This window comes from Beta vulgaris, chromosome 3, assembly GCF_026745355.1.
Source record: "Beta vulgaris subsp. vulgaris cultivar EL10 chromosome 3, EL10.2, whole genome shotgun sequence".
NCBI lineage: Eukaryota > Viridiplantae > Streptophyta > Magnoliopsida > Caryophyllales > Amaranthaceae > Beta > Beta vulgaris.
In genome coordinates, this window is record NC_079204.1 from 4,017,882 (window position 1) to 4,044,071 (window position 26,190).

The following is a 26,190-nucleotide window of genomic DNA, read 5'->3' on the forward strand; positions in this document are numbered from 1 at the left end:
AAAATGATATTTGAAAAATACAAATTGGAACGAATTAAATAAGATCAAACATGACTATGTTTTTTTCTTATGTATATCAACGAAAAGACCGTCAAAGTTACCAAGTGAATAATGCCAACGGTCAAAATGTAGCAATATTTGTAGGACAGAGGAAGTAATTTATTACAAGAGCGATCTTGTTAGTTTCGTACATACTTTCGTAAAATGTAATATCAGGATAAGTAGATTATTACTTTTAATCCGGAACTGAATTATTATTATTATTATTATTATTATTATTATTATTATTACAAATAATTATCAGAAAATAACAAAAATATAAAGGGTCCCACCCATAAGTAACGGTCAAGATGTTGTGAATTAGATCTAAGAATAAATTTGAAAGTTTTAAACACAATTACATTTATGATTTATTCTTGTACAACTATACATTATACAAATACCATACTACCCAATGTTGTAATACTTTTAATATAAGTTAATCAGCAATTCGTTGGATTATTTGAGTGTTTTACGTAAAAAAATTCTTTTTAGTCTCCAGCTTTTTACAACCGCGTCTCTCTCTTTCTCTCTCCTCTCTGTACTTCTCTCTCTAGTTTTTCTCTCTCCTAGGGTTTCAAAGCCGCCGTTTTTGGGGGTTTTTTTTCCCTGTCTTTCGATCGGTGACTGATTACTCTCTGTCGCTTTCTCTCTCTTCAATCCCCTTGATATCTCAGGTAATTTTATTGCTGTTTTTTTTTTTACTTAATTTGTACTTAATTTTCTGCATTTGGTCAATTTAATGATCTAATTCTCAAGTTTCGATTTTCGAATTTAATTCTTGCTTGTTGTTTTGATCGGATTTAATTGCTGTTGTTTTTGTTGTACTATTTCGATCGATCGGTGTTTACTTTTCGTTTCGATCTATGAAATTTTTCGATTTTTAGTTAGTGTAAGTGTAATCTTTAGTTGGATTTTGTTCAATGCGATTAATATTTTTATCCGTATATGAATTTTCAGTACTTTTTCCATCTAGTTTAATTTGATTTTTAGCTGATTTTTAGGGGTAGATCTAGCTTCAATTGCAATTGAGAATACTTTAGTTCAGTTCCCAATTTGATTTATTCTTCATTCGCTCATTAGAAGTTGAGTTCCTATGGCCTATAATTTTTGCATCTGATGCGCATTGCTTTGCTCTAGTTGATCAATTGGGGATTGTCATGTTACTTGAAACTGTTTCTTAGATTTTGTGAAAAGGATGTTGCTTTCCTTAGTAAGAATTTAGGATCATTCAGAATTAGAGATTTTGAACCAGTCCAACTTTCTAGGCCAATACGTGTTGTACTGACTAGTTTAAGCTAGGAAATTTTAGAAATTGAGAGATGAAAGCATTCGCTGGACCTCATCGGACATCTAAAGTTGCATTCTTTCTCGGATGGTGAGAGCATGAATGTAATATCCGAAAAAGATTAACCTCATCTCAGATTGTTTTCCTAAAAATGAGTAAATGACCCTATGGGGTCAATGAATTCCTAATTATGTGATATGTCTCTCCTTATTAATTGGGCGAATACAGAAACTGTTTAGTCCAGTTTTTGTAGATGTATCGGTCCTCACTTCATTGGTCATGATATCCAGATATCAGTTACTACTTACTAGTGCAGTAGTTGTTCGAAGATTGTTTCAGCATGTTGGCTCTTCCTTCTTTCAATCTATCCTATTTAGATGATAGTCTTTCTGAACCTGAAATTGTCAGTCGGTTTTGTTTAGTAGTCTTTGTATGATCCTTTGTTTGATGTAGAATTTATTGGTCATATTGTATCTTTCTTACGTAGACATTGAATCTCAGTAATTAGTTTGCCTTGATATAAAAGTATGCATATCTAAGAACTTATTGACATGTGATCTCATGCAGATTTTTTATGGTGATGGAAATCACCCAATTACTTTTGAATGCTCAATCTGTCGATGGTAATGTTCGGAAGCATGCTGAGGATAGTCTGAAACAGTTTCAGGAGCAGAACAATCCAAGTTTCTTGCTATCTCTAGCTGGAGAGCTAGCCAGTGAAGAGAAGCCAGCTGAGTCGCGGAAATTGGCTGGGCTCATTCTTAAAAATGCATTGGATGCTAAGGAACAGCATAGGAAGTTTGAGTTTGTACAGAGATGGTTGGCCCTGGATGTGGGATTGAAAAACCAAATAAAGACATGCTTGTTGCAATCCCTGTCTTCGCCTGTTCATGATGCCCGTTCAACTGCATCTCAGGTGGTTGCTAAGGTTGCAGGCATTGAGCTACCCCAAAAGCAATGGCCGGAACTGGTAGGGTCATTGTTGGGAAATATTCACCAACTTCCACCTCATGTCAAGCAAGCAACTCTTGAGACCCTTGGATATTTGTGTGAGGAGGTCTCTCCCGATGTTGTTGATCAGGATCATGTTAACAAAATCCTTACTGCTGTCGTTCAAGGTATGAATGCAAATGAAACAAACAATGAAGTCAGGCTTGCTGCTACTCATGCATTATACAATGCTCTGGGATTTGCTCAGGCTAATTTTAACAATGATATGGAGAGAGATTATATCATGAGGGTTGTCTGTGAAGCAACATTGTCACCTGATACGAAGATACGGCAGGCAGCGTTTGAATGTTTGGTTGCTATTTCTTCCACGTATTATGAGAAGCTGGCTCCTTACATCCAGGATATCTTCAATATCACTGCAAAGGCTGTGAGGGAAGATGAAGAGCCGGTTGCTCTTCAAGCTGTTGAGTTTTGGAGCTCAATTTGTGATGAGGAGATAGATATTAATGACGAATATAGAAGTGATTACACAGGTGACTCTGAAATTCCTTGCTTTTATTTTATTAAGCAGGCTCTCCCTGCTTTGGTACCTATGTTGCTGGAGACACTCCTCAAGCAAGAGGAAGATCAGGATCAGGATGAGGGAGCTTGGAATATTGCTATGGCAGGGGGAACTTGTCTTGGGCTTGTTGCGCGAACAGTAGGGGATGATATCGTGCCTCTTGTAATGCCATTTATTGAAGAGAACATCACAAAGCCTGATTGGAGGCAGCGAGAGGCTGCCACCTATGCCTTTGGTTCAATTTTGGAGGGTCCTTCCCCTGACAAGCTGACAGCTATTGTCAATGTTGCTTTGAACTTCATGCTCACTGCCTTGACAAAAGATCCAAACAACCATGTGAAGGACACAACAGCATGGACTCTTGGTCGGATTTTTGAATTTCTGCATGGAATAGAGGTGGAAACTCCGATTATCACGCATGCAAACTGTCAGCAGATTATTACAGTTCTATTGCAGGCCATGAAGGACACACCTAATGTTGCTGAAAAGGCATGTGGTGCTCTCTATTTCCTTGCCCAAGGCTATTATGAGCTTGATGAGACCTCTTCACCCTTGACTCCATACTTCCAGGAGATTGTTCAGGCCCTTCTTACTGCCACTCACAGAGAAGATGCAGGGGAGGCACGATTAAGGACTGCTGCTTATGAAACTTTGAATGAAATAGTCAGATGCTCAACTGATGAAACAGCCCCCTTGGTTTTGCAGTTAGTTCCTGTCATTATGATGGAGCTTCATAAAACACTAGAGTCACAGAACCTTTCACCAGATGGGAAACAGGGGGAATTGCAAGGTCTCTTGTGTGGATGTCTACAGGTTATTATCCAAAAGTTGGGGTCATCAGAGCCAACCAAAGCCGTGCTTTTGCAGTATGCTGATCAAATTATGCAACTCTTCTTGGGTGTGTTTGCTTGTAGAAGTGCCACTGTGCACGAAGAGGCCATGCTAGGAATTGGTGCTCTTGCTTATGCCACTGGTTCTGATTTCGCAAAATACATGAATCAGTTCTACAAGTATCTTGAAATGGGTCTCCAAAACTTCGAAGAATACCAAGTATGTGCTGTCACAGTCGGTGTGGTGGGAGATTTATGCAGGGCATTGGAGGATAAGATACTGCCTTACTGTGATGGAATTATGACACAGCTCCTTAAGGACTTATCAAGCAATCAACTTCATCGGTCGGTGAAGCCTCCTATTTTCTCATGCTTTGGGGACATAGCACTTGCAATAGGAGAGCATTTCGAGAAATATCTGATGTATGCCATGCCAATGCTTCAGAGTGCAGCAGACTTGTCTGCTCACACAGCTGGTGCTGATGATGAGGTTCTCGAGTACACCAATCTTTTGCGAAATGGAATTTTGGAAGCCTATTCAGGGATCCTACAAGGCTTTAAGAACACTACAAAAACCCAGCTCCTGCTACCTCATGGACGCCATATTCTTTCATTCATTGACAGCATTTATCAAGAGAAAGATATGTAAGTTATTATTCTGTGTTTTGCTAGTTTGTATGATTGACTTTTATTTGAAGTCTGAAGCTGAAATTCTGTTCTTTTTTAGGGATGACAATGTCATGAAGGCTGCCATTGGAGTACTTGGGGACCTTGCAGACACACTTGCAGCAGGTGCAGGTTCTTTGATTCAACAGTTCCCGTCATGCAGGGATTTGCTCAGTGAATGTTTGTCATCTGCGGATCCTGCAGTGAAACAATCTGCTGAATGGGCTAAGATGGCTGTTAGTAGAGTGATTTCCGTTTGAGGCTTGGTCTCCTTTTTGGTATATTCTTTTCCTTTTAGAAGTCCCTGCATGCATTGGTGTGTCGAGTTGGGTCCGGGGGTTCGGGATTGCATACACAAGTGTCGGGTCGTCACCAGTCAGACAACTGAAGTTGTCAGCCTTCACGTTGTCACTAACTCTTGCATCAGCACCATGGGTCTGTCAGGTCCTTTTGCTTTGGTCACTAAGGAGGTCGTGGATAGTCCAGAAACATTCAGGGGCCTCCACTTGAAAGTTTTAACCAATCAAGTACAGTGCCGAAGGATGAGTATGGGAGAGACAGGTACGTCTTTGAGTCTAACATGGCGAAACTGATCAAAATCATGCCGAAACGATGGGCTCCCTGATTTTGATCCATGGTCCCCTCTGCTAATACTCGAAAAGAGACTATCCCTTGTTCGCCCTCGTGGTTCCTGTCTTGTCCCAATGGAACAATGGTCTCTGGAAGTTGAAGATGATTACAGCAGAGGGTCTATGCAGGTTCAAAGACATCAAAATGACCACCAGTGCTGTAACATAGCTTCACCCTCCCTACATTTTCTTAATTAACTTTTTTTTTCTCTTTCCCCCTTTTTCTTTTTCCTCATTTTGGTCACTTTTTCTTTCATTTATATTTTGATTCTCCCCCCCTTTTGAGTCCTGCATTGTTTCTAGTCCATCATCCAGTCAACAATTGTGTTGCATTTTGCATCTCATCATATTTTGCCTTTTTCTGTATACTTGATGTGGTCTTTTTGATCACCCACATACGATGAAAGCATCACATTATTATTGTTATGCATTATTTAATGATATATTTTGGGTTTAAGCGTCATTGTCTAGGCAATATGTTATTTGATTTATTGTTCACATTCATGAACAAGCATGTATGGCTGTATGCTACTTGGAGGTTGCAGTGGAGTACAGGAATTTGCTTAATATATTTTTTTTTCCAGATTTTTTCGTTTTTAAAGGCGAAATGTATGGGTTTCCGACAATTATCATGTTATAATTATATTGTGGATTATAGGGTCTCGAATATTTGGCCCTGATTTTTGCTCCAATTTTATGATGGTTACATTAAAAATACTGGTGACTTTGAACAAAGAAGTTTTCATGTATCAATTTTATGTTATCCAGATTTTTATCATGTAGTTATGTTACCCATTTAAGTTGTTTATGCTTATTTTTCCAGTAACTAATATTTAGATTCATTAATATTTCCGTTATTTTAGTTATCTTATCTAACGTCCCAGACGCTTGTTAGCTTTTGTTACCAATTCATTTATGGAGTTCCTGTTATAAGCAGATCCTGAATGTGTTGAGAGAACTTTCTTACCCGATGGTTATTTAGTTTAACTATAAATTCTTTATTAACGTTTTTGGGAAGATGGCCTTTGACCGTTGACCAATTCAAATGGGCGTTAAATTGTCATGGGCTCATGGCTTTTGGCGTCCCTTCAATCTTTCGAACAGTACAGAAGATCAATGGACCCCAAAAATGATAGTAAAAGAAAGAGAGAGAATGGAGGAATTTGGTGTTTCCTTTATTTTTTTTTTAAAGGTAAGATGAAGTTCCTCGTTAAGGGGGAGGGGAAATTGGAGATTGTTTCTTGCAAGGTGTATAATTGTGTCTTACCTCTATATTTTTGGGTTTGTTGCATACGTTTATCAATGTATTTTTTGGATTTTCAATATCTTTTACTATATGTTAATAATAAAAATTATAATTATTGAATATTAATAAAGTATTTATTGAGACGAATCAAATAAGATTTTACATTATATTTTTTTTCTTATAAGTTGAGAAATTTTAGAAGATTGTTTTTAGTTGTGAATAGTATGGAGATTTTTAGTGAAGAAACTAAAAAAGATAAAGAGGGAGTATGATATTTGGAAATGAAATCGATTGTTTATTACTCTCAATTTGTATTGATAATAATTATATGAGAATTATATTATGAGAGTATTTTTAAGACAAATTTATTAGTGTAATTTAATAATTTTTGTATATTATGAGATATTTTTGGTAAAAACTTTTGTGAAGCGTGTATTTGATTATTTTTTTTTTTGATGTGGAAAGAGGCTAGAAGCCAACACAAACTACAAAGCTTGAACTACAAAGAAAATAAAACGCAAAGAACAACAAAGAAAAATAAAAGCTACATAACCCAACTACGATAAACCTTCACTAAGCTTCAGCCTGCTCTAGAAGAAGGCACCATTCTTGGCCACGCAACTCCGCTCAAATCCTCCAATAAAATGGTTCGAAGATCCCCCGGGACCGCCTCAATGAATTTGAATCTTTCCTCCATGTCCACACCGAAATTAGCTAGCCAATCAGCAAGAGGTTGATTATAACTAGTATTTGGGCTCGGGCGTTGTCTCGGGTTGGTAATGTGTTTTCGAACTTGATATACATTTTTTTCTATTCCCACATATATTAAGGAAAACTAAACATTTAAAAGATACAAATATAATAATGTGGACACTTAAAGCATGATTACAAGTTAGTTGAGATGGTAATTGTGTCATGCTATAATAGCAAGAGGTTACATGTTCAAATCTTGTTGCAAGCTAATTTTATTTTTGTTAATCGACATAGCTTAAATTATTAACTATATTTAAAAAGTAGTATGTTTTCTTCTTAATATTGAATTTGAATAGTTGCCTAATTGAGGTTGAGGTGGTGGAATAGTGGTATCGATTCCCATCTGTTATCCCCGAGGTATATAAATCAAACCTCATGAGACTCATTCAAGTAATTTTCCATATCCCTCTCAAGTGAATCTCCTTCATCTTACCAAAAAAAAATACCTATTTTTAAATTAAAATTATATGGTCTCTTATAAGACTGACTCATTCTGCACATAGGTCACAATTTTTTTTGTTTCTATCTCTTTGCTTTCTTTAATTCCACGGTCTCCATCAACATCTTACTTATTTTAGAATAGATGATGCATGGTAGTATTAAATGGTAAATCACTAAAACTCCTATAATAGACAAAAGTTAAAATATTATAGATTCGTACATGAGATGAGGTTACAATATACTTCCTCTGTTCTTTTTATATTACAATAATTACTATTTTTTCACATTTATTGCAACAATTTCTATTTTGGTATAAAAAACAACTTTAATTGACAATATTGTCCTTACTTTATCTTATTAAAACCATCATTAATTACTCACTTTGTCTTATTAGATTGCTTTTATTTTCTAAGGATGATTTCTCTCCTACTCTAATTAATTAAAGAGTTACTTTTATCCTAAACTACTAATTGTTCCAAAACCCTAAAAATTATATCCAAACACATTGTTGAAATAGAAAAAGAAGGGAGGTAGTATTAGTTTGGCTAAATTTTAATCGGATTGGTTTTCTTTTAGTTTTTACTACTTATAACCTTCAATTTTGGTTTTTTTTTGGGACATTTTTGGACTTTTTCGGGTCTGGTCATATTTTCTCCCGAAACATTCCTAGGAAAGTCGTTGTGACTTGTGAAATTGCGCGGGTGCTTGGCACCATTTTTGTTGCCTTGAAAAGCCTCTGAACACCCCATTTGTTCATTTCTCGTGAAACCCAAAATTACCTTGCAATGAACGTAAAGGCATCATATATTCGTTCCAAGCCACATGATTCATTTCCAATGACCTCCCATGTCCATAGGAGGCATCCCGTGACGTTCGGAGCTCGGTCCCCGGAAAAGTCCGAAAGCGTGTATTATAAACTTCAATTTTGGCTGTTTTTTAGGACATTTTTGGACTTTTCTGGGCTTGGTCATATTTCTCCCGAAACATTCCTAGGAAAGTCGATGTGACTTGTGAAATTGCGCGGGTGCTTGGCACCATTTCTGTTGCCTCGAAAAGCCTCTAAACACCCCATTTATTCATTTCTCGTGAAACCCAAAATTACTTTGCAATGAACGTAAATGCATCCATATATTCGTTCCAAGCCACATGATTCATTTCTAATGACCTCCCATGTCCCTAGGAGGCATCCCGTGACGTTCAGAGCTCGGGCCCCGGAAAGACCGAAAGCGTGTATTATAACCTTCAATTTTGGTTGTTTTTTGGGACATTTTTGGATTTTTTGGCCCTCCTCATATTTTCTCACAAAACATTCCTAGGATTATCGACGTGACTTGTAACATTGCGTGTGTGCTTGGCACCATTTGCATTGCCTCGAAAAGCCTTTGAATACCCTATTTGTTCATTTCTCGTGAAACCCAAAATTACCTCGCAATAAACGTAAAAGCATCCATATATTCGTCGCAAGCCACATGATTCCTTTCCAATGACCTCCCATGGACCTAGGAAGCATCCCGTGGCGTTCGGAGCTCGGGCCTCGGGAAAGTCCGAAAGCGTATATTATAACCTTTAATTTTGACTGTTTTTAAGACATTTTTTTCACTTCTCCGGACTTGGTCATATTTTATACCGAAACATTCTTAGGAGTGCCGACGTGAATTGTATTGTTGCTCGGGACCTTGGTACAATTTGCATTGCCTCGTAAAGCCTCTGACAGCCCATTTGTTCATTTCTCGTGAAACCCAAATTGCATCGAAATAAACGTAAATGCATCCACATATTCGTTCCAAGCCACATAAGTACTTTCCAATGACCTAACATGTCCCTAGGAGGCATCCCGTGGCGTTCGGAGCTCGTACCCCGGGAAAGTCCGAAAACGTGTATTATAACCTTCTATTTTGACTATTTTGGGGATATTTTTTGGACTTTTTCGGGCCTGGTCATATTTTCTCACGAAAAGTTCCTAGGAACACCGACGTAACTTGTAATGTTTCGCGGGTGCTTGGCACCATTTTTGTTACCTCGAGAAACCTCTAAATACCCCATTAGTTCATTTCTCATGAAATCTAAAATTACCTCAGAATGAATGTAAAAGCATCCATATATTCGTTCCAAGCCACATGACTTCTTTCCAATGACCTCCCATTTTCGTAGGAGTAATCCCGTGGCGTTCGGAGCTCCGGCCCGGGGAAAGTTCAAAAGCATGTATCATAACCTTCAATTTTGGTTGTTTTTGCGACATTTTTGAACTTCTCCGGGTCTGGTCATATTTTATCCCGAAAGTTCCTAGGAAGGCCGACGTGCCTTGTAACGTTGCACGGGTGCTTGACACTATTTGTGTTGCATCGAGAAGCCTGTAAACACCCCATATGTTCATTTTTCGTGAAACCCAAAATTGTCTCGAAATGAACGTAATGGCATCCACATATTCGTTCCAAGCGACATCAGTACTTTCCAATGACCTACCATGTCCCTAGGAAGCATCCCGTGGCGTTCTGAGCTCGGACCTAGGGAAAGTCCGAAAACGTGTATTATAACCTTCTATTTTTGCTATTTTTGGGACATTTTTGGATTTTTCTGGGCATGGTCATATTTTCCCACGAAAAGTTCATAGGAACGCCGACGCAACTTGTAACGTTGCGCGGGTGCTTGGCACCATTTGTGTTACCTTGAGAACCTCTAAACACCCCATTAGTTCATTTCTCGTGAAACCTAAAATTACCTCCGAATGAACGTAAATGCATCCATATATATATTCGTTCCAAGCCACATGACTCATTTACAATGACCTCCTATGGCCCTATGAGGCATCCCGTGGCGTTCGGAGCTCAAACCCCGGAAAAGTAAGAAAACGTGTATTATAACCTTCTAATTTGGCTTTTTTGGGACATTTTGGACTTTTTCGGGCCTAGACATATTTTCTACCGAAAAGTTTCTAGGAAGGCTGACGTGACTTGTAGCGTTGCGCGGATGCTTGGCACCATTTGTGTTGCATGGAAAAATCTCTAAATACCCCATATGTTCATTTCTCGTGAAACACAAAATTGTCATGAAATGAACATAAAGGCATCCACATATTCATTCCAAGCCGCATGATTCCTTTCCAATAACCTCCCATGTCCCTAGGAGGCATCCTGTGGCGTTCGGAGGTCGAGCCTCGGGAAAGTCCGAAAGCGTGTATATAACTTTCAATTTTGGCAATTTTTGGGACATTTTGTTGGACTTCTGCGGGTCCCAGTCATATTTTTTTCCGAAACATTCTTAGGAGTGCCGACGTGACTCGCAACATTGCGCGGGTGCTTGACACAATTTGCATTGCCTGGAAAAGTCTCTGAACACTCCATTTGTTCATTTCCCGTGGCGTTCGGAGTTTGGGTCCTTGAAAAGTCCGAAAGCGTGTATTATAACCTTCAATTTTGGCTGTTTCTGGGACATTTTTGGACTTCTTTGAGTCCTGGTCATATTTTCTCCGAAGATATTTCTAGGAAAGTCGACGTGACTTGTAACGTTGTGTGGGCAATTGGCACCATTTGCATTGCCTCGTGTATTACACCTTCAATTTTACTGTTTTTGGCACATTTTTGGAGTTCTCCGGCTCTGGTCATAATTTTCTCCCAAAACGTTCTTAGGAGTGACAACATCACTTGTTACATTGCCCGGTCTGGGTGCTAATTGGCACCATTTGTGTTGCCTTGAAAGGACTCTGATCAACATCCCATTTGTTCATTTCTTGTGAAACCCAAAATTGATTCGAAATGAACGTAAAGGCATCCACATATTCGTTTAAAACCACATGACTCCTTTACAATGACCTTTCATGTCTCTAAGAGGCATCTCGTGGTGTTCGGAGTTCGGGTCCCGGGAAAGTTCGAAAGTCCAAAAACAATCACTATATGATAAAAAAAAAAAGTAATTTTCTACATAAAATGTTTAACTAATAATGATTTGACTCGATCTGATTGTCTCATAGAAAAAAAAAGTATAACATGTATTTTGCACCATTCTGTTTTAGAAAAGTGTAATATGTAAAAAAAATAGAGGAAGTATAAGATTTGGTACTAAGAAGAATGGAAGAGATAACTTATAATATGCTCATGGTAAGTACGAATACTATGAGATTTGGATTTGGTTGCTCAAGGGCCACATAATGTGATGAAAAGAAGAGATTGACTTGTAAAAAAATGATGATATATGAAAGGTGCCTTGAACAAATTGTAAAATCAACATCACACTTCACACGTTATAAAGTCGTCAACAATCAGCACAGTGTACACCACCTCAACCAAATAGTGCTGCACTTCTTCTAGTGACCTAGCAGCAGTTCTCCTCAGCCCTTCCACAAACATACCGCCTTCTTTGTTTTTTCTTTCAACAATGGAGTACTTTTTTTCCTCAAAACTATAAGAACAAATTTTGAATATTATTTCTCTTACTGAGAAATATTTTATGAAATTTAAAAGAAAAAATCGCCAAAACTTATGATATACTTCATCCGTTTAGATATAGTTGCATCGTTTGCATAGTATTTACTATTCACGTGTGACACTTTGATTGTCTTTGGTGATTTATATTTTAGAAAAAATATGGTCATGATGCGTTTCAACATATATTTTCTTAATATAACCTTTTAATAATTTAACCCTTATTGATAATCAAAAATATTAATGGTTGAAAACATACATCGGCAAGCGTGAAAACATGAAATGATGCAACTATTTCTGAACAGAGGAAGTATATTATTAGAATCTTATAGGTCAAAATTACTAAAGTTTGACCACAAAGGTTAAAGTAGAAACAAAAGTAATTACTGATTTCACACCCTATTTTTTTTTTAAAGGAACCCTACTTTTTTGTTGCTTAATTAGTTTTTAGAAAAATTGGGAATTGATTAAAACTAATGTTTATGAAGCAGTGATGCAAACTCTTGAAGGAAAAGGTATCCCGGATTGCATGAACGACACTTTCATCACACTACTTCCGAAAGTGGATCATCCGGAGGTGGCAAGTCATTTCCGACCAATAGGTCTCTGCAATGTGGCTTACAAAATTACTACGAAAATGCTTGTCAACAGACTCAAGCCACTTTTACCAAGACTGATTTCAAATACTCAGGGGAGTTTTGTTCCGGGTCGCCAAATTACAGACAACATTGTTATAGTGCAGGAAGTAATTCATACGATGAGGAGAAAGCAAGGGCAAACTGGGTATATGGCTATTAAAATCGATTTTGAAAAAGCATATGATCGATTAAGATGGTCTTTTATTCGTGATACACTACACCAAATGAACCTTCCCATCTTGATGATAGATACTATCATGGAATGTGTGAGTACCGCTTCTCTCCAAGTACTCTGGAATGGCGAACCGTCAACTAGTTTCAAGCCAAGTCGTGGTATTCGGCAGGGAGATCCCCTCTCTCCCTACTTGTTTGTCATGTGTATGGAACGACTTTACCAAACTATTGAAGAAGCCATAATTGGCCAAACTTGGAAACCAATCCGGGCGAGTAGAAATGGTCCTCTTCTCTCTAATCTCTTCTTTGCAGATGATATCATTTTATTCGCAGAGGCTAGTTTAGACCAAGCATTGGTTATTAAAGAGGTCTTAAGAAGGTTTTGCACAGCTTCGGGACAAAAAGTAAGCCTAACCAAATCGCGTACTTATTTTTCCAACAACACAAAAGATTCGGATAAAATGGAAGTCTGTGAAGCGTTGGGTATTCAAGCTACGGATGATCTCGGCTTCTATTTGGGAATGCCAACTTTTACCTCCAGAGTAACGAAAGAGACTTTTAGTCACATTTGTGAGAAACTGGATCGCAGACTTGCAGGGTGGAAAACCAAATACTTATCATTAGCAGGACGCATCACATTAGCCAAATCCACCATCTCCTCTCTTGCTAATTATTCAATGCAAACAGCTAAAATTCCTAGAACTATTTGTGATGATGTTGATAAAAAGATGAGAAGATTTATTTGGGGTGGGGATGAGGACAATAAGCGAGTTCACCTCATTGCTTGGGAGAATCTTCAAAAGCCGCGAAATCAAGGAGGACTTGGACTTCCTTCTGCCAGGCAAGCTAATGTGGCTTTCATGGCTAAGTTAGGGTGGCGTCTCCTAACTGAGCCTAACACTCTTTGGTCACGAGTGATCCGGGCGAAATACTGTAAAGGTCGTTGTGATACGGATATGTTCGAACCAAAAAAAGGGGCATCAAACATATGGTCTGGCATAGCGGAAGGAGCTAGTATTCTTTGTGATGGACTTCGTGTAGCAGTGGGCAATGGTTCTAAAACGCTCTTTTGGGACCATAAGTGGCTTGGCAATCACACCCTTCTAGATCAAGCTACTCAACCTCCACCACCAGAAATCCTCGGAGCCACAGTGGAAGAGATGTGGGAACCACAAGTGGGTTGGCGTTGGGATCTCTTTGCACCATATCTTGATCAACCAACCTTAAAACTCTTTCACACTCACGAAGTTTTTGATGACCCGGATGTGGAGGATCTTCTCTACTGGGGTGCTGGAACTAAAGGCAAGTTCTCAATTAAGTCGGCTTTACAAATCATTAGAAAAGAGGTGAATGGTGTGGAAAATGATCTTTGGGACTTGGTGTGGAAAGCCCCAGCACAACAACGGGTTCGGGCTTTCCTGTGGCTGGCATCTCATGATAGATTAATGGGAAACTTAAACCGCTATAAGCGGAAGCTTACGAATGACCCCAAATGTTTCATATGTGGGGGGGAAGATGAAAGCACACTCCATATACTTCGGGATTGTCCTGCCGCCAAGAGTGTATGGAGGAAGTTAGAAGGTTTCGCCAACTTACCTAGCTTTTATCAAGGTGGTTTACATGAGTGGATACGCAATAATCTGGAATTTGACCACATTGAGACGTGGCCGACTATCTTTGCTATTTCAACTTGGTGGTTATGGCGTTGGCGTAACATGCTTATGTTCGACCGTAGCAATGAATTACCACTGGATCTTATAGCTTTCTTGAAAGTAAGATTTGATGAAACTTGGAAGGCCCTCCAGGATGATTTGGTGTCTGAAAACATCTCGCATATTAGACGCAAAGAAGAATTCATCACCTGGCATAGCCCTCCTTTAGGCTGGCATGTTCTCAACTCCGATGGCGCTGCGCGTGGCTCACCTGGTGCTGCTGGAGGAGGAGCCATTATACGCAACAATTGTGGAACCTTCATTTCCGCCATAGCCTTGAACTTTGGTCACTGCCATGCCTTTCGCGCTGAGGTGTTAGCGCTTCTTCGCGGACTTGAGCTAGCTAGAAATCTTAACATTAGCAACCTCCTTGTCCAACTTGATAATCTAGCGTGTGTGCAAGCGATCAATGCCGGCAGTAGTAATATTGGTGGGTGCTCCCATCTCATTCATAAATGTGTAGAGTTACTTAAGAAGGAGGATTGGAGGGTGAAGGTGGTTCACATCTACAGAGAAGGCAACCGAGCTGCAGATTGGTTGGCCAACCGAGGCGTGGATCAACTTCATGCTATTCATCTATTTGAAGAAGCTCCCCTTGATCTCCATAGAATTATAGTCGAGGATGCTCGTGGGCTTGCACTCCCACGCATGATTCCTTGTTAGGTTGTTTTATTTGTTGTTTTTCTTTTTCTTTTGGCTTTGCCTCATTAGCATCAAAAAAAAATTATAGATGTTTATAGTTTTATAGATTTAGTTTGTTGATATATGAAGTATATTTTTGAATATAGACTTGAACTGTTGCAACTATGATTCTTATCTTTCTGTTATTTGGCTTTCCTGTTTAGCTCAACCTCTTTGGCATAAAAAAAAAAGCTTCACTATTTTGATTAATTAAAATAATTCAAACTTCAGGATGCGTCTTTTCAAAAATAGGGTGTATTCATAATCAAAAAAGGAGAGAAATTTAAAGAAATCTTCTTCTTATTAAAAGTTAAACTAATGGTTGGAATCCAACTTTTCACATTTTTCACTGTGAACCAATACCTTTTTAAAAAAAAAACTTTTTAGGACCTACTATTCGTTTTTCCCGAAAATTTAACCAAGTATAGAAAAAAGAAAGTTTAATCCCTCTAGTTAAAAGTTTAGGTCTTTGAGTTACAATTCACTTGGTTTAGTTTTTTAAAGTTTGTCCAATAGTCAATGAAAGAAAAAGGAAATTAAATTATATTTTGAGGACAGGAAATTAAATCAACTCTACCTAATGAGGTCAAACATTTAAATTAATGAAAATTTAAATTTGATCACTATATACGTGATACTTGTATGCAAAATCATCACCTTTTCATTACATTTTTCCATTTTTGCCATACTTTCGATCATTAGGGCCAATTTAGTTGATAATCTCCTTCTATGAACTCTAATATTCTGTAAATTATTTAATTCCATAGTTTCTTTATTCTTGTGCACTTGGAGGACAAGATAATTAGATATAAATTATGGTATCTTTTGTTTCATTTCTGATACATCCAACAATTAAAATGATGATATTCGTAAGAAAATTGTCAATATAGTGAAAATCTAACATATTGCTACGCATATGATATCACATCATTATATAATTTTCGAGTGACTTTAGAGTGTTATAAAGAATTGCCATGTCAATTGATAATCTTATTATTATATAAATAGAGGTAATTTTGTGATAAGATATACAGGTATACACTCACATTAATAGTAAACTTATGTGATAAATATTGAAATTTTCCGTAAAAATGATAAGGATGAGATCAGTGAAAAAGGTTAGTAGAACAAGTATTGTAATCTAATTTTTTCCCCGATAATTAGAGTTCTTAAGATACTAAACCTTTATATCTAACAAAAGATTTTACATAAGATTTTTCACAAGCACGCTCCGAAATACTTTTGGATAGTTTTGATATGGGTTATTGCATTTATTTTTCTTTTGATCGAATTCAATAATTTGCTTATGCATATAAAATTTAGAACTACTATACTATACTACATTATTGTTAGAGTCATTTTTTTATGTGGTAACTTAGTATCACTGTTAAAATGAATTCTAACAATGAGACGACAAGAGTTTCTCACTAATAGACATTACGCCTATACTTTATATGTTCTAACCATTAATTTTATGGAATTCAACAAAGTAATACTTGGCCACTTGGGTCATTAATTTTTTCCTTTTCTAAAATTTTGTGCTTGCATTTAATTGCTTTATTTTTATTATAATATTGCTCATTTGATAAGGTAGGTTAGAGTATGGTTAACACAATTTGTGTTTGAGGCCACAAAAGGTGAAAAAGGTGTAGGTACTAAAAGGTGAAAAATATGGAAGGTTGGACTGATTTTTAGCTTAACTTGTTGTATAATAAAGGTAGTTTGATTTAAAATTTTGCCTATATTACTTTATAATCCAAACTTAATGATAGAGAATATAATTATCTAAGATATTATTTTGTCTCAATATAGTATCTTAGAAAATGATATTTTTTATGATTTTGAATAGTTTGGATTAATTCCAAATGTAGGGGAACATTCTCAAACTATATAGGCCGGAGATATTTATTTCTCTTATATACCCTATTCTATAATGAATTAGTTTGAATTATTTTAAGAAGGGGTTTTATTATTATTATCATTCTTCTTCTTCTTCTTCTTCTTCTTCTTCTTCTTCTTCTTCTTCTTCTTCTTCTTCTTCTTCTTCTTCTTCTTCTTCTTCTTCTTATTATATTCTTCTTCTTATTATTATTATTATTATTATTATTATTATTATTATTATTATTATATTATTTATTATTATTATTATTATTATTATACTACTATTATTATTGTTATGTTATTGTTATTGTTATTGTTATGTTATTGTTATTGTTATTGTTATTGTTATTGTTATTGTTATTGTTATTGTTATTGTTATTGTTATTGTTATTGTTATTGTTATTGTTATTGTTATTGTTATTGTTATTGTTATTATTATTGTTATTACAATTATTATTATTATTATTATTATTATTATTATCATTATCATTATCATTATCATTATCATTACTATTATATTATTACAATTAAATAATACAAAATTGTGGAAAACATTTTTTTGTTATATCACTTAAATTTGAGTTCAAAGGTTCAATTAACTTATCGCAAACACCCAAATTTACACATTTGTACCACACACTAAACAAGTGACAAGTGTCTGAGTGTACTAAAAATATCCAAATCCACCACTATGTAGATCCTCTTAATTAATGGTATAAAATGCTCAAATGATACTATATAAAATTGGTAAATTTGTGGAACATATCTCTCAGATTAATGGAACTATTTAAATTACTAATTACACCAACATACAATGATACAAACCAACATAACATGTAGGGGTACTATATACTAGTTGGACTTACATCACAACATATATTTGGTGCATATTTGCAATTTGTGCTATTGCTGGTGTGTTGAATGTTGATGTATGGCAAGTCGCTTTCATATTAAACAATGTGAAAACCAAGTTTGCGGTTCGCATTATAATGTATGTTAGACTAGATTTTAAAATTAAAAACTTGAATAATCTTGATTATCACCCTTTAAACACCATCATTAGCGACAATTAGACTTTTAAATTATGATTACCCATGAATGTTCTGTCCTAATCAATAAAGTCACATTCATTCTATGTACTATGGTGGACTGTTTTGATATATGTTGGACTGCCTAATACTCTTCTACATGCTAGTGAACTCCTTTCACTATAATCTATTGTTTATGTATAGGTCAAATTTAAAACAATGTGCTACAAAAGAATATTCAAATAAATATGTATGTGTTGTTTTTTAATAGTTACACTTATATGTTGGCACTATTTACATTCACTAGAATCATTAACCATCATTTGGATATAGAGATCATTTTTTGAAATATATAAGGTGAAGGAACATAGCCTGAAAACAAATTCAACTTTTTGACGATTTTCTTCTGTAAACCTGCTCTGACAACATATGCGGTTATATAGCAAATTATAACTCAAATCGTGAATAAGAAATTTAATTCATTTAAAAGGTAAGGAGAATATCCTTTCAAGAAAGGAATAGATTAAGGATCGTTCTTATAAGGAGGGATAATCAAACCCCCTATCATCACATGGGTGAAAGGAGACCTTACAGCTATAGGCAATCCTTGATACTCAACTGTCAAGTCACAACCAAAATGAAAGTTAAATAGCAAATTCTTGTACTATTTTTATAGTGATAATACACATTACCTCAAATAAAAAAGGACCTATATGTACCCTTTTGAAGCAGAAAATAGCAGAGCAGCTCTAGAATAGAGGGGTAAAACGTAAGTAGAACAAAACAAACCTAAAATTATAAACATTATGGATGGGAAGATATAGAGGAAAGGGAGGGAAAGGAAAGTTGTAATACCTTCTCATGATTGTTTTAAAGGAGTTAGATAGCATGCTACTACTTCCAACAAGATGCATTTTACTTTTAGGGAGCTCATTTCCTTAGTTATTCCACATTTAAGCATGCTTGGCTAGGAGTAGTCCTGGGACGGGTGACCTCATGGAAAGTTTCTCGAGGTGCGCATGAATGAGGATAAAATGCGCTAGAAGAGCTTGTGTTGGGTCTTGAGTACAGTTGTTGGCCCTGGATGCGCATTAGTGATGATAGATTCGACTCCAGATGGGTCGGGTGTTACAAATAGTACAGAGCAACTCTATGATCGCGTGTTGATCGTGTGGATAATTAATCCAAGGTTAGTCGCCTAGTGGGGGAGGATTTCGGGGCTATATAATCGTCGGCTGCGTGTCGAATATGTAATTAGTTTTCAGGTTGGGGCAACCCACAAGCTCTATGCCAAATATGTGGAGTCCCCGAACACAGTGAGGGTGTTGCTGTTCTCAAATGGGGGTGTATGTAATACTCCCTCTGTTTTTTTTTATCATTCTCACTTTCTCTATGCGCGTCTCCCAATGCACTTCTTTGAACTTAAATATCTTTCATTATATATTAGTAAAAATTATAACGATTGAATATTAATAATGCGTTAATTGAGACGAATCAAACAAGACCCCACATGACTATATTTTTTCTTATAGATTGAAAACAATTGAGAAGATTCTCTCCAAGTATGAATAGTGTCAAGATTCTAAGTGAGAAAGGTAAAAAAAAAACAGAGGGAGTACCACTCATGATTGCTTTAAAGTGAGTTAACATGCTACTCATTCCAACAAGATGCATATTTCTTTTAGTGAGTAAGGACAATTGCACTGGAAGAACTTGTGTTGTTGTTTATTGAAGACAGTTGTTGGCCCTGAATGGCATTGGTGACGATAGACTCGAATTCGTACGGATCAGGTGTTACAAAAGTAATTATTTTTTCTTAATTGGATATGACATAAACAAAAAGAATGAAAATGGATTGGAGGGATCCAATTTCTTTAATTAATCAATTTCCCTCACTATTAAAAAGACATAAAAGGACTATTCAAAAAAAAAAAAAAAAAAAAGACATAAAAGGAAATGCCCACTCTTTTTCACTCTTCCCCTCACGTTCTGTTCTCCTCTTCCTTTCCTTCCACAAATGCTGGTGATGATATAGGGAAAGGTACAGGGAGGAAAGGAAGGGTTAGAGGGAAGAATGAACTAACATACATTTTTCTTTAAAATTATTTTAATATTTTCGCTTTTAATTATCTTATCTAACGTCTTACGGGTGCTTGTTAGCTTTTGCCATTTAATATTGGAAATATTTGATATAAGAAGGTGAGGAAATTAAAAACAAATCATTTCAGTTCCTTTTCATTCTTACCCTTATGTTATATCTAAACAAGGAAAAATAAATTCGTTTCTCTTCTTCCATGTACTTCTCCCAATCCAAACAAATTATAAGGACCATAATCATTCCATGTTAAAAATGCCATGTCTCATTGTTCTTAAAAACCAACCAAACAAAAAGTCATGGGCTATTATTATTGAAACATCTTAAGCACATTAATTTTTTTTTGAATGGCAAACATCTTAAGCATTTTAAGTGTTATGTACTACCTCTGTTTTCTATTATTTATAATAATTAGACATTTTCCTTCTTTACTTTATGTCAAATCGTTACACATAATAAAAAAACGGAAGTACTAATTGTAAACTCTTTTTCTTTTCCTTTTTCTTTGTTTAGGTTGGGTCTGCTGAAAATCAGAGTGACTTATACCTAAAGACTAAAGTGAAAAGCATGTCACATCTACATATATATAGCAAAAACTTGAGCCATGCAGCATAAAAGGACGATTACTACTACCAATCTCTATTCTCTACCATGATAATCTGTCCATATGCATAGAATTGATCATGTTTATTACACAAAGTGCTCTCTCGTTGACTTCTTGTGTGATCTTTTTTTGGGTTTCGTGGTTAGTCAGTGGGCTTTCCATTTCATCATAATTTCTTCCATGGAAGCTCTGATTTTTTACTTTCTTTTTAGTGGGTGTACATGACAACAGCATTACTCATTACCTTTTTGAAATTGTGACATCCATTTTTTATTTTTTTTTGCCTAACTACCTAGCTTATAAGCTACCAATTAATACTACTCAACTAGTATAAATTTGTACCTTTCATCACCAATATTTCCTTAACTTATGTACCTCATTCTTACTCTTTTATCCTAGAAAGAAAGTTACGTCAAAACCATGGCTCATGTTAAGTTATCTCTTTTATTCCTTGTCTTCCTTGTCCTCTCTTTATCTTCGTGTGAATTGGTCACCGGAGCGTTCTCTAATATCGGTGTTCAACCTCGCTCTATCGTGAGTCCGCTCTTTATCCAACCGGTAAGGACTATATTCACTCCGCCATACGTTTATTAAGTTGTTATTTGGTTGAATATAAGAAGTGTAATTTTACAATAATTTGATCTTAAGAAGTTTTAACCATTTGGAAGTATAAATAGTTGTTTAGTTGAGTACGAGAAACAACCTAAAAGGATTACTAGAGATAAGTTTCTTAATTAATTTATTTTATGTGAAGGAGAATTTTTCTGAAGTGACATTTCTTGTGTTTGTGTCAACTAGATAATATTACATTTTTCATGCCACATTACTTGTTTAGTTGACATAAAGTGAAAAACAGTAAAAAAATTAATTGATATAAATATGTGAACGATTACTTTCCTTAAAATGAGGAATTAACTTATATAGTCCCTCTCCATTGGAATTATAGTATTACTTCCCTTACTAACAATTCGTTATACTTCCGAGGAAATAAAACTTCATTAACATTGGAACTAGCTTTCTAGCTAGGAAGTTACAATTCTTACATCTAGCCAAACGATCAAATGACCACAAGGACAATGATAGAGTAACCCTAAGGATCAGCAACCATTATGTGAGAGATAGAGAGAAATCACGAAAGTTAACTATCCTTACCGTCATCCAAACATTTTCCAAAAATAAAATCATCTATTTTTTTAATTAGCAAGTTACGTCCACAATTTGCAACTAAAAAGATGCTCTTTAATTTTCATGAAAATTAGTGCTAGTAATTTTGACATTATTATATATTGATGTAGGTTGGGGTGACAAAGAAATCAAGAAAACTGCTAGAAGGTGATGATTTAGTGCAGCTGGACTATGATTATGCAGGAGCAAATCCTAAGCATGATCCTAGGAGAGGAAGAGGTGGTGGCAGAAACCCTTGAATGCTTATCTTCATTATCTACTTAATTGATAATTATTATTTTTAGAAGTAATAATATATTATATATATATAAGTAGCTTTAATTTCTTTTTCTCTAACTCTTTAATCAGAGGGAGAAGGAATTTTGATCTATATGTAGTATTTGATAAGATGAAATGATGCAAATTTAATAGCATTTATATAGCATTATTAGTATGATGTAAGATGAACTTAATTATAAAATTATGTTATAATTAAGAATAATGTAATTTGTCCTGCCTGTTACCACCTATATATATATATATATATATATAATTTTGGGAACTTGGTTATTATTGTATACTACTCATTTTCTGAGAGATTAAAATACCTTTTTATTGATGTATAAATTAATTGCTTCAAAACTAAAGATATATGTCCTCAAAGTTTTGCATTGGCATGCGTGAAAAGTGTAAGTGTGTAGATTAAATTGAAACGGATGTAGTATAAGGTAAGATGAAGTACTCCCATGCAAGTAGGGGAGAAATAGAAAATCTTTTCTTGCATGGAAGGAGACTCAATCCCATAATGTATGAGATCAGGTGATACAACATCAATAGCCTATCACATGATGTTCTTCAAAATACTTGTAATACATATATTGACTTTAAGGGTATAGCAAGACCAATACAACCACATTGTATAATAATTTCATGTTTTTTCCAAATATATTAAGCAATTTAGTTAAAATAAGTACGTATACAATTATTGTAAAACAAAATATGATTAAAATAAATAATTTAAATAGTGTTACAGTAAAAAATATAACAAACATTCGAAACCCAAAGAAATAATAATTATATAAGTAACATAACCAATGAGAATTAATTATTGAGTATAGTTACACTGGTGAAACACTATCAGTGGCCACTAGCTTATACAAATACGTACGGTTCTCAATCAACAAGGACATAATGTCACGTGTCTGTCTAACAGCAACTGAGCAACATAACCCATGATTATGATTATCATCCATGAATGACTAGGTAGGGTGCATGGAGTATATATTTAATTTAGAAATTACGTAGTATAGGAGTTTGATCCCGAGACTTTAAGTACATATACTAAAGTTCTAACCATTAGGCTAAGTTGTATTTAGTGTTATTATCATAATGTATTATATTAATAAATGAAATTTTTTTCTTATCCGAAACATAGCCCGGGCCTAATAACTAGTTATGTGGTTGATAAACTGTTTGTATTTATGTATGTCATAAATTAACCATTTGTTGTTTCTGATAAATCTACTCATAACTTACAAGTGCACATATTCTGAATAGGGAACATTGCTATAATTCATAGATCAGCACCAATTTAACGAGATTAAAAAAGAGAGATTATATGTCAATAGCAGCTTTATTGTAGTAGGTGACTCATTAATCTACAGATCTTTTACATGGATAATTTAAATGCGAGAAATCCTTGATCCACGTTCATGTGTTAGATCTTCGTACCAAAAGAGACCAGTCAACATTTTGGCCGTCTTATATATTGTGAGGACTTTGTAAGTTGTAACGATAATAAAAGCCACTGATGTGACGGATCCAAAATCTGAACTTCTAAACCTCGCCCCCACAATTACTTAAAATCGCCCACAAAACAATTAAAATTACATTGGTAACCTTTTCACCTCAAATTTCAGATCCAACACCACCACCCTCACCTCCTGCCATCCCCACCAGCAACCTTTCTCTCTCCTTCGCCGACCTCCTCTCACTTTCGTCGGCCTTTCTCTCTCCTTCGCCGGCCTTCTCTCACCTTCGTCAACCTTTCTTTCTCCTTCACGGCCTTTCTTTCTCCGTCGCGGCCTTTCTCTCACCTTCGCCGGCCTTCTCTCTCCTTCGACCTTTCTTTCTCCTGCCGGCACCTTTCTCTCACCACCATCGCCAACCATCGCCAACCATGGCCCAGTAAATCTCGAATTTTTTTTTAACCATGGGGGCGAACGTCTCGCCTGGACGTTCGCCCCATGGCCCGAACGTCGGGCCTGGACGTTCGGGCCATGGGTGAAACGTCCAGGCGAGACGATCGCCCCATGGCTCGAACGTCCAGGCCTGACGTTCGGGCCATGGGGCGATCGTCTCGGCGAGACGTTTGCCCCCATGGTTCAAAAAAAATTTCGACGCTAGGTTGGTGGCGGGTGGCAGAAGGACGGAGGTGATGGGTACTCAGAAGATCATCTGCGGCATGTTTACAAAGGTAAACTCGGTTCATCTGCGGCTCATTGTACCATTTTTCTTGGTCGATTGTGTGGTGGGTACTCAGAAGATCAGATGTTGCTTGTAGAAAATAACTCCAGTTTGCATACGCAGAAGATCAGATGGAGGTGGCGGGTGGCAGAAGGACGGAGGTGATGGCGGGTAGTGGGAGGTGGTGGGGGAGGTGATGGCGGGTGGTAAAAAAAAAAAAAAGGGTAAAACAGTCCAATAAAATAGTCTCAGGGCGATTTTAAGTAATTGTGGGGCGATGTTTAACAATGCCCATCCAAAATATGTATTAAGTGGGGTTGAAATAAAATTATTATATTTTAGTGGGTTCGGACGATCAAATTTGTAAGAAAATTTTCGATAATCTTAAATTATGTAACGAAAATTCAAAATTTCTGCATTTAGGTGGCAGTGGCGGAGCCAGGATTTTAAACTTGGGGATACGATGGATAACTAATTAAAAATACTCTCATGTATATTACAAACGATTTAATATAACATAACACAAATTTCACAAACTAATTCATCACACAAATTGAAACACTTCACTTACTCAATAATTCAATTAATATTTAGTAATTACTAACCTAGTTTAATCATATAATCATAATTCGTACAAATTAAATTATAAAGAATGAATTTTCATTATAATTTATTATCTATAAACATATAGATTATATTTTAATGCTATGAAATACAAGAATACAAGATATAATAATGCAAAACTAATTTTTTTAAAAAATTAACCTGCGAATTGCGATGCTGCTTTCCGGCGACGGCGAGGCGGCGACCGGCGGTGTTTCCGGTTAGATGTTCTCGGTGCGACGCTGCGACCGGCGGTGCTTCCAGTTCCCAGTCGCCAGTGTGGTGGTTAACGGCGTAGGCGTTCACGGCTTCACGCTGTGCAATTTGGAAATAGAGGTATTTGGGTTGGGTAACTTACTGAGTGATAGTTTTGGAAGAGAGAGTTTTTTTTTTAATTTTGAATTAATATCAAATTTAATTTTGGGAGGGTGAGATTTTTTTTTAAAAAAAATGTTAATTAATTGTGGAGGGGCCCACCAGTACTTTTTTGTTTGATTCCCCATGCTTACATATGTCACTGTCATCAGTTGGCACATTAAATTTTGCCAGCCAAAAGCCCAAATTAGCCGTTGAAGTGTTGAACAATGAGGCACCTTTTCGGCTTTTTCTCACTCTTTGAGATTTTTTTTTTTTTTTAATAATTGCTTCAAATTTTTTTTTTCAATCCGGGGATGCGGCTGTACCCCCACTGCCCCACGTGGCTCCACCACTGTTAGGTGGGATCAACTGACCCCGGCCACTAAAACCTAACATAAAGATGTTATAGACAATCATAAAATACAAAACATATTCCGTATATATTCAAATTAACATTAACTTTTACAATATAAAATCCCTAAAAAAATGGGGAGTTGGGATATGATTGAAACAAGTAATAAAGTCTAGATTTTCCGACTCTATATGTGTTGTGGAATATACTAATTCATTTCTACTTCTTTCGCTTTTTGAAAAATCATTCACTTTCCATTTCAGTCCGTTATATGAAAATCATTCGCTATGCTACATTCTTGTTATAGCAAAAGATGGAGTATTCCAATACTTTAATCATTTTTGGTCCACACACACTGTCTTTAAACTTGCACTCTCTAATTAGACCATAGACTGAAATGCACCCAAGTTTTTACACTCTCTGTAATTTGCCTTAAGTGTATTTTCATAGCTTTCGAACAATACTTCAAAGAATGAAAGATCTCACGGACACAGGTTACGACAACACATCAACTGACCCAATGGTGTAGGAAGAATCGTAGGGGCGTTGGATAGGTCTCTTCAACTTACAGATGTAAGACATGAAAATACCTGCAGTTATAATTTCATGGGT

The 26,190-nt window shown here is 36.0% G+C and overlaps 2 protein-coding genes across 2 annotated transcripts; both read left to right on the forward strand.

Annotated features, from left to right (window-relative positions):
* The first annotated feature begins 521 nt into the window (after positions 1-521).
* On the forward strand, positions 522-5,422 carry LOC104888212 (importin subunit beta-1). Its single transcript, XM_010673107.4, has 3 exons — positions 522-716; positions 1,895-4,315; positions 4,398-5,422. The coding sequence occupies exons 2-3, from the start codon at positions 1,902-1,904 to the stop codon at positions 4,594-4,596; spliced, it is 2,613 nt and encodes an 870-aa protein (XP_010671409.1). The 5' UTR covers positions 522-716; positions 1,895-1,901; the 3' UTR covers positions 4,597-5,422.
* Positions 5,423-20,867: 15,445 nt separating this feature from the next.
* On the forward strand, positions 20,868-22,302 carry LOC104888213 (hypothetical protein). The gene is made up of 2 exons (XM_057393239.1): positions 20,868-21,194; positions 21,932-22,302. Exons 1-2 carry the CDS (start codon positions 21,057-21,059, stop codon positions 22,058-22,060), a joined length of 267 nt encoding a protein of 88 aa, XP_057249222.1. The 5' UTR covers positions 20,868-21,056; the 3' UTR covers positions 22,061-22,302.
* The last annotated feature ends 3,888 nt before the right edge of the window (positions 22,303-26,190 follow it).